At 38.9% G+C, this 10,290-nt stretch overlaps 1 protein-coding gene across 1 annotated transcript; it reads left to right on the plus strand.

Annotated features, from left to right (window-relative positions):
- Positions 1 to 2,019: 2,019 nt before the first annotated feature.
- Positions 2,020 to 9,911, plus strand: GJD2 (gap junction protein delta 2). Its single transcript, XM_073639037.1, has 2 exons — positions 2,020 to 2,273; positions 6,508 to 9,911. Exons 1-2 carry the CDS (start codon positions 2,203 to 2,205, stop codon positions 7,349 to 7,351), a joined length of 915 nt encoding a protein of 304 aa, XP_073495138.1. The 5' UTR covers positions 2,020 to 2,202; the 3' UTR covers positions 7,352 to 9,911.
- Positions 9,912 to 10,290: the final 379 nt, after the last annotated feature.

Here is a 10,290-nt window from a genome sequence, read left to right on the forward strand (position 1 = left end):
ATGATATCCTGAAATACAGCTTGAAATGGGGCTTGGGCAGCCCTTTCAGGATATGTAACTTTTATTGCTCTTTGGTTTTCTTGCTGTCTGTGAAGTGAGAGCCGTGTGCTGGCTAGTTAAGCAGATGTAAATTCAAAACGAATATTCATTGCTCCTCACGCTAGGTCAGTAATCGTAAAAATCTTCACAGGTGCAGAGAGGTGAGCAGGAGGAGAGTGAGCAGAGCATCGAGTCACTGGGTCTTATAAGACCCGATGACACAATGCAGCCAGCCAATTACCGTAATGCCAGTAACTAACATGGCTACGACATTATTGTGTATGGCGGGCTATCCACGCATGTTTATTGGCTGTCTAACAGCAGTGGCAAGCACGCTCGTTCATTACTAATTATCTTACATCTTTTATCCCCCATATCTCTGTTCCTTCAGAGTTGATTTAGGCTGGATATTGAGATATGATAGATAGCATCTTTAAATTAGATATTTTTTATGACTACTTTTGCCGTTGTGACATCCTTTTTAATAAATTTATGCCAATTTTGTGTTTCCCCATTATCACAGGAGTATCATACAAACATAATCTTTGTATAAAGAATGTAACATTTTTTGCTATTTTGTAAGAACCAGTGGCAACAATATAAAAATGCTTAAGAAGCCCCGAACACCTGCAAAAATATTGATGTAACCCATGTCTCCTGCATCTGGCATTATGCCCACATGGCTTACCACATATGCCACACTTCTGCAGCAGCTAACTGATACAGATGTCTACACTGTGGAGGATTTGTCCAGGTAACAAACCTAAGGACAATAGAAGATGACTGCAGATATAGCAAAGCCACAAGTGAAGAAAACTTTACAAAATCCGTCACTAGTATGTATGTATATATATATATATATATATATATATATATATATATATATATATATATAAATTAAGTCACATATTTAATTATCTGATAGAGACAGAAAAACACCCAGGATGGTAAGAGGGGGTGGGCTTTTTACCTTTCTGCATTTTTATTGTCCCAAGTAAGTCCAAAGACAGCTTTCTGTACTTTGTCATGAAGAGAAGTTAAAGGGGTTTTCCACTAGTCTAGGTAGTGGACAATTCTACTTTAAATACTATATTCCCCAGTTTAAAATAAAATAAAAAGGTATCCACCTCCAGCACCAGTACCATTCCAGCAATGTCAGTGTAGGGTCTTCCAGGGATAACATGTCATTGTTATACCAAGTGAGCACTGCAGACAATCAGTGGTGACTAATGGGCTGCAGTTCACATACTTCCTTCAGCGTCCCAGGTTCATCTGAATGAAATGTGTATGGAGTAGCCCAATAACGACCACTGATTGGCTGCAGGGCTCTCTTGGTATAACAAGGTCACGCGAGCCATGGGAAACCCTGGAACGGCGCCGGTGCGAGAGGTGAATCTCTGTTATATTACACTGGGGAATATAATATTTAAGAAGGGGTTTATCTGAGTAGTGGACAACCCCTTTAGGGAACACATATTAATCCACTGTTGTCTAATCTTTGCAGATTTACATTTTTCAGTCTCAGCACAGAACTATAACTTTCCTTTCAGATTTGGAAAGAACTGCACTTGGTTGGTTACCCTGGTGTTCGGTTCCGTCAGATCACATTCTTTTTTGGCTGTTATAGTAATAAAAAATAATCAATTTTGATGACATTCAGCACAGCTGAGATGGAATTTTGATAAACTATAAATACTGGGAAAGTAGCATATAAAGGGTTAACAGCAATCGTTCCTCTGCCACCCTTCCACTTTCTGTACAAGCCATGCTTACACTTTATATCAGCCCTGTCTGCTGCTCTTGTTTTTTGGATTTGCAGTCTGGGGAACGGATTAAACAGAATCGCTCGATCACAAATTAATCTGTTATCTCTGCATTACACCCTTTCCTCCTCCTCTCACTTCTTTTTCTCTGCTATAATAACATTTAGCAGAATCCCACTGGCTGTCTCTGGCTTCTGTCCAGGGACCTGTCTGCGTGACGTAAGCAGAGACTACTTAAAGGGAGATTACAGGCAGTAAGACAGTGTGTGCAGCCTTCCTGAGCAGGGACACCTCCGATCATCACGCTGAGATTACATTGAGTACAGGTCACCTACACCCGGTGGCTTCCCCCAGAGAAGGTGAAAAGCCTCCCGTTGAACCAGGTCTCCGATGTACAGCAATGGGAGAATGGACTATACTAGAAAGACTTCTAGAGGCTGCTGTGCAACAGCACAGTACTATGATAGGAAGGTAAGAATTCTTCCAAAACTACGAAACGAAAAGACTTTGCAAAGTGGAATTCTTCTCGAATCGAACTAGCAACCCTATAGCCAGTAGGATCTTAGTGTAGAACATTTCTTGTGACTTCTATTAATGCCTTGTACAGTTCATTGTAAACTACCTAAAGCTTGTTGTTAGCATTAGTTTCTGATAGCACAAGGATATATATATTTTTTCAGGATTGCATGGAGAGGGAGCGATTTCGAACCTTAGTATATTAGGCATTTGTCCATTGTAGAGTTTGCTGACTAAGATCAGCACCAGACCCCAAACCAATAGTGGCCCTGCTGCCTGAAATGTGATTGATGTCTCTCATTAGTATCAGGTGCATGCTGCATGTAAGCATTGGGGGTTGGTGGGTACCAGCTGGGGCTGGTAAGAGGGAGCATTGATATGAAAAGTTTATTGACCTGGTGAAATGAAACGCTCGGAAAAGAGAGCGTTAATATCTTACAAAGATGAAATGTTGTAGAGGCTGCAGATAAAAACTCAACACAGAACTGGCTCTGATTTCTTCCTTTTCTAAGTTCTCTATATCGGAGACGACTGCAATGATCTACACATGAAAGGGTTTAGAGCTCCATCTTCCTCTTACTCCGTCATGCTTAATTATTATATATCTTTACACAAACAAAATGCGCTTGGCAATGTGGCTACTGCTGGGCTAGTCTTTTTTTTATTGTAATGATGGTATATGCACCTATATGGTCTTCTACCAACTTGGGTAGTCAAGTAATAATAATTACATAGGTCTCCAGAGCCCTTAAGGTTCAAAACATCTGTAATTATAATAAATGTGCATAATTAAGACAGAGCCTTAGATACAGCTATAGTGCCTACTTTTATGTATAAAGTGCCAGATAAAAAATTACTTCCCGGTACTTACAAACTACAATACTGCTAAAATCCTTACAAAAAAGTACTTACTTACAATATACAATACTGCTAAAATCCTTACAGAAAAATACTTACTTACAAATAAAAAAAATACTTACTTGCAATTTACAATACCGCTAAAATCCTTACTGATAAACAGATCCAAGACCGAAAAGTTAGGACGCCAGCAAACTGTTCCATTTGAGTTTACGAGCAATTTGTATTACAAAAACATACACCTACAATGTTATCTCCATGCCATAAACGTCTGTAATTAATAAATGTGCATAATTAAGACAGAACCTTAGATAAAACTACTGTGCCTGCTTTTATATATAAAGTACCAGATAGAAAAATACTAACTTACAATAAACAATACTATTAAAATCCTTACTTTGCTAATATACACATCCAAGACCAAAAAGTGGGGACATCAGTAAACTGCTCCCTTTGAATTTACGAGCAATTTACATTACGGAAACTTATTCCTAAAAGAGTAATGGTGTCTCTGTGCCATAAAATGTAACCAGAAGGTAAAAAAACCTCAGTGCTAATATTTCTAGAATCGTATGTCTTGCGAGAGTACAAGACTACCAGAAGCTGATAGTATTACAGAACAGGGTTAATTAACTATTTAGGTGCCTGATATGAAGGAATAAAAAAAATCCTACAATCTTAGAGTAAAGACACCAAGCCATTAATTTCACAAGCGCCGAAATCAAATGATTGTAGGATTTATATGCATTGCAAGTTTCCAAGTTTCCACTTAAGATGTGACATTTACTCTAAATACCTTACTATACGGTCATATAGAGAGAATTAAAGCATGGAAATCCGTTAACGCACCAGAAGAGAAAAATTACAAGAGTGGCAGAGTGGATTTTTCCCTGGCAATGACAGAGTGCACTGTAAGTGCAGCCAATGAGAGGTCCCCTGCAGGAACAGCTTCAGCACTGGACAGCTCCTCATACACATCAATGTGAAAGAACAACCTTTTCCGCAAAGATGCTTGGGAAAAAGAAAAATATCCCATGGCCAATTATCCTAACCAAAAATATCTGCACGCTGCCTGAGGTGCTTCATTGTCATGTTGTTGCTGTCATGTTAGCTTGACCCTTTAATTGCCAGGGGGCCCTGTCAAAGTGTTGCCACTCACTGTGCTGCTGAACCTGCTGGCCATGAAAGCGTTAAGGAAGCAGCTGTAGCACACAACTTAGGAATTATTTCGCAAGCTGCAAGGACAGAGTTCTTCCTCGCAGATTGCATACACTTTAATGTAATTATATACATTAGCGCGAAGACGACATCTCGTTATTTCCTTTTTTTTTTTAATCTCTCGAATAAAAGCACCATAGTATGTGGAATTTATTGACAGCTGTCAAGATAAGTTACACATTAATTATGTAATGCAAATACGTACGATGGACCCAACTTAGATACATTATGTAGATAGAAGGATGCTTCCACTGTATTGAAGCCATTCATTATAAACCTGGACTACAGTAGCAGGTAGGACAGATCCGCACCGCACCGGGTATGAACCTCGATTTTGCCTTAAGTGCACTGATGATTGCTTGGAAACATGTCACGCGGAGGATGAACATTGTTCATTATGAGGTATAATAAATAGGCAAAGTACATAATATCCAATAGGTTTACATGACAGCAATTACTTACATGTATAGATGAACTGTCTCACAAAGCAGCAGATGATTGATGGGCTCTTTTTAATATATACATTAATTACAATACTGTATATTCACTGAACCCATCTCCGTCCTTATGCAACATAAAAAGTGAATAAAAAGAAAAGCAAGCAGAGTCCAAAAACAGGAGAAGCTGGAACTACTAATGGAAAGGAAATAGTTACGTTAATTTTTCAAAAATTTGCCAACTTTTTAGTATTTGTCGTTTGGCACTGTGCAGAACTGTGCGTTTTTTCAATTGTTTGCAGCTAAAACCATTGCATTGCTAACAACCATGCGGTTTTGAGCCACGCAGCAGTTTACTATTTGGGTATCAACAATCAATCAGCGTTTAGCTCTAATTAGTTTAAAAAATGCGCCAATCTGCGCTTATAGCAACCACAACATGTGACAGTGACCACACTTGGCTACAACATACCCACTCATGCTGAGTAAAGAATGCACCGTTTTCCAGCAATATTGTTTAGTTATTGACCCCTGTGGGTGGGCTTTGGCATCGCTCAGTCAGCCGCACTGTCTGGTCTCACTCTAAGGCTATGTTTACACTGAGTTTTTTGAGTTGTTCAAAAACCATGGGTTTTTCAAGCAGAAACGGTTTCAGGAAACTCTCCTGTTTGGGGGAGTTTTCTTTTTTCCTGAAGAGGTTTTGGAAGAGTTTTTTTTCCCCTTTTCGATTGGACAGTGCCTAATTTGGAGAGGTTTCCTTCAGGACTTGCACTTTATTTTTTTTCCAGCATGGCGATTTTTATGATCAAGAAATACTAAAAGCTCAATAAACTTCTAATACGAACAGCAAAGAGGATTTCCCATAGAAATTAATTGGAAGAGTTTTTAAAGTGTTTTTTTTGGGGGAGGGCAGGGAGAATTTGGAAAAGATCTGCTGAAAAAAAGAAATTCTTAAAAAAAATAAATAAATAAATAAACAAAAAGACAGTATGAAAGTAACTTAAGGCTATGTGCACAAAGTTTTGGGGGCAGAAAGTGGAAAATCTCCAAAACCTCAAAAATATTTTGCTTCGGCACCAAAAACTTGGCAAAACAAAATCCAATTCCACGTGCCCAAAGCCTTAAAATATGTTCACAGTCTTTTTGATGATATTTTGGAGCAGAAACTATCCAAATCCTCTCATTGGCTATGAGCACATGGTGTTTTCAAAGAGTTTTTGGATAAATTGTTTCGAAACTCCAAGTTTTTGGGGAAGATTCTTAGCGTTTCCGCTCAGTTTCCGCTCCAAAAAGACTCTTTGTGTACATGGCCAATTTCCACTCGAAAAACTCAACAAAAAACACTGTGTTCGCATACCCGAAGAGGAAATGTAGTAGCTGGTATGAGCCATATTTTTCAGGTTCTCCATATCTAAGACTGGCAACTATTGCCTTGCATAACAGCGGAGTAAATGTGTGTCTTTTTCGGGATGAACATTAGTAGTTGAGCCAAGTAACAGTTAAAAATATTTATCACTTAAACCATTGACTTTGTGCCAAAACCTGTCCGCGAGACAGCCATGATAAATTTACCTTATGGTAGAATAAACTGTCTGCTCTGTAATTATCAGCATCTTTCTTTAGATGTATGCATCTTCATTAGCACAACTTGCTTAACCCCTTGTGTTGTATTTCAGGATCCTGCTGACTGTGGTTGTCATCTTTAGGATACTCATAGTTGCCATTGTAGGAGAGACTGTGTACGATGATGAGCAGACGATGTTTGTCTGCAACACTCTTCAGCCAGGCTGCAACCAGGCGTGTTACGACAGAGCTTTTCCAATCTCTCACATCAGATACTGGGTGTTCCAGATCATTTTGGTCTGCACTCCAAGCCTATGTTTCATCACTTATTCTGTCCACCAGTCTGCTAAACAGCGGGAAAGAAGATACTCTACAGTATTTCTCGCCCTGGATAGAGACCAGGACACTGTGAAAAGGGAAGATAGCAAAAAGATCAAGAACACCTTGGTCAACGGTGTCCTACAAAACACAGAGAACTCAACCAAGGAGGCTGAACCGGACTGCTTAGAGATCAAGGAGATACCAAACCCATCCATAAGAACCACAAAATCCAAGATGCGGCGCCAGGAAGGCATCTCGAGATTTTATATAATTCAGGTGGTTTTTAGAAACGCTCTGGAAATTGGCTTTCTTGTTGGACAATATTTCCTATATGGGTTTAACGTGCCCTCCCAGTATGAGTGCGACCGGTATCCCTGCATCAAAGAGGTGGAGTGCTACGTATCTCGGCCGACAGAGAAGACCGTCTTTCTGGTTTTTATGTTTGCAGTCAGTGGCCTCTGTGTTATTCTTAACTTAGCCGAATTGAATCACTTGGGTTGGAGAAAGATCAAGATGGCAGTTCGAGGTGTACAGGCCAAAAGAAAATCCATTTATGAAATCAGAAACAAAGACTTGCCCAGGATGGGTGTGCCTAATTTTGGCAGGACTCAATCTAGTGACTCAGCCTATGTGTGAGAAAGGATTTATCCAAAAACAACAAAAAAAAAACAACAGCTGAAAGCTGGGTCCATGCAGCATGAGGAGAGGGAGGGGAGGGTGTCTGATTAATGGAATGCCCTTGGACTTGATTGCCATTGCAATGAAGAAATGTGCTGGCTGGAAAAGTTATTATCAATCAGTAGCAGATGCCAGTGATTTAATTGGCGGAATACTCTGGCTGGTTATTATGTTTCAATACTATATTTGATAGCACACCCTTCCATATAGCAATACAGAATACTAAGTACAAAAGCCTCCTGTATGTCTCAGAGTCACGGAAGGTACGGTTACATTACCGATTGCTACCTACAATATGCAGAAAAAAACATTACATCACTGACAATGCTGCTACTAACACAGAGACCGAAAAAGGCAAAACCAAACTGTGGCTCTCAAACCTTTAATAGTCCGTACCCCAAAAACAGCAATCCCTGAAACACCCCTCATGTCACCCTACTCCACTAACCGGAGTGATCTCTAAAGAGGTGTCTTAAAAATAACCTACTACTGCCAACTCAGCCAAGCTCATGCGTTGAATCTTTCAGGTAGGTTCAACATTGTCCTGGTAATCACTCCGCAACCAAAACAGAATTTTTTTTTTATTCTATGGAGCAGATTAACTTTTTTTTTATTTTTTTTTTATGATAATCGGCTCAATAGAAGAAAAACCCCAATATATCATGTATTCCCGAACCCACCCTGACACTTTTCATGCCTTCTCTTTGTAACAATTAAAAAGAAGCACAGGTTTGTAAAACGTCTCCGTTCACCTCAATCTAAGACCCTGCCATTAAAACATATCTAGAAATATTGTAAAAAAAATAAATAAATAAATGGTATATTACTGATTTTTACAAGCCTAAAATAACCTACCGATTCCCTGCATGACATAAAAAAAATGCCACAAACATAGAATGTATGGGGAGCAAAAAAAAAAATTACAAAAGCATAAAAAGTGGCTCCTGGTGCATGCGCCCTTCTTGCATGTTCAATTTCTAGCCTGCTTGTATTTACCCAAAAAATAGGAATCCGATAGATCACAAAACAGAAAAAAGTGTTCAATTTCCACTCATCCCAACATATAATTCCAGCTCAGAAAATGGGTGCACTTCAGGACCCAAGGTAAATGTCTTTTTAAAATGAAGCTCGTGTGAATATGAGCATCTGGTTACATCTGCAGTAGGCGAGAACAAATCCAGACAGCAAAAGTAATCCACTTCTCATCCCAGTCCAAATTTATACCTACAGTGCAGTCTTGCTGCTGGGTCATTAATGCAGTGCAGATTATTTTTTTATATTTTAATTCATCAATACTAGTGTTCTCTAAATACCTCTGGCTGCATCACTGTGATGGTGCAATCCTCATTGACCTTGACACGCAGATTGCTTAGTGTGCTGTCTTGCTTCCTCGTTCATGTTATGCTGAGGCTTAAAGATTCCTTGAAGCATTTCTTCTTGAGCGCAGTCACACTCTGGGAAGAGAAAAAAAATAAGAAATGAATATGTCCACATTGTTTCCAGACACTGCAGGGTATTGACCTACATAATCAGCAATTTTCCAATCTTAACTCCAAAATGCTTTTTGATTCTGGTTACAAATTAATACATTTATATGGAAGCAGATAAACGGAGATTCTGGTCCCCGGAGTCTGCATCGGCTGAGCGTCCTATGAATGCATTCAGAATAAATGCATATACAATGTATAAAAAAAGAGTTGTAGTATGACAAGATTCAACTGTTTGGTTTGCAAAGGACACGCAGCCTGTAGATGTCTGACATGACATCTCACTTGCAATTGTCTCCGTCTGTAATTGAGATAAAAAGATGATGATGGCAAATTAGTTTCTGGGATGAACACCTCTTCCCTATTGTAGCCGCTACAGCTTTGACCCACCTCATTTTCGTGTCTACTACTCAAAATCTTGAAAGGCTTGAAATGGATACCAAAGCATATATTTTTTTACATTTATGTGGATAGATCGCTCATAGTAAAAACTTTAGATTGATGAAATCTTAAAACAAACATAAACTTTATGTTTCCCATTTGGTATATGAAGGTCTGGTGGCTCATGGTGCAGCTATAGAATACCAGTGGTCAGTTCCCAAATGCACAACCCCCATCATCATCACAATTATATAGTGATCAATTCTAGTTTAAAGAAGCACTCCTCCTCCCATCAAAATGTTTTATACTCTTAATATATTGCTATCATCATAGTATATAGCACTGTGCACTTACAATTGCTCATTTTGCCTTTCTACCCAGTTAATTCTTCTCTTTTCCATTAGGTCTGTGACATCAAGTGATTAAAAACTGACTAGTTGGGTCCTTCTAATCTCTGCATAGAAACAAGAGGTCTCTTTTCACTGCATGAGTCATCATTAGAACTACAATTCTACAACACTGCAAAGTCCTTGGCAAGGGGAGAGGCGGAACAGCTGGGTCAGGAATTGAAGAGAAGATGACTCATGCAGGAAAAAGAGACTTCTTGTTTCTACATAGAGCAGAGAAAAGAGAAGAATTAGCTGGGTAGAAAGGCAAATTGAGCAATTGTAAGAACACAGTGCTATATAATATGATTATTGCAATATTTCAAGAGGATACAAATTTTGATGGGAGGAGAAGTGCTCTTTAAAGAGGACCGGTCACCAAGTCAAAGTTGTACAGTTCAGTAAGATGAAAAACTGCTGCATTCAATAAGTAAAACATGCTGATATTCACTACACACTATGGCAAAAGTTGACAGTTTTTGTGATTATTTTATTCCCACTTTTCCCCCTAAGTTTTCTGTTTTTTATTTTTTTAAATCCGCCATTTAGTTCCTGAGATATTGGCCTTTTTATTTAGTGCTAATTTTTAGAGTCATTACCAAGTTGCTTTTAGGATTCTTTGGGGGTGTGTCTTTAGTCTGCT

The sequence above is a fragment of the Phyllobates terribilis genome, unplaced genomic scaffold (genome assembly GCF_046119375.1).
Source record: "Phyllobates terribilis strain yellow unplaced genomic scaffold, ASM4611937v1 Scaffold_7__3_contigs__length_470593459, whole genome shotgun sequence".
NCBI lineage: Eukaryota > Metazoa > Chordata > Amphibia > Anura > Dendrobatidae > Phyllobates > Phyllobates terribilis.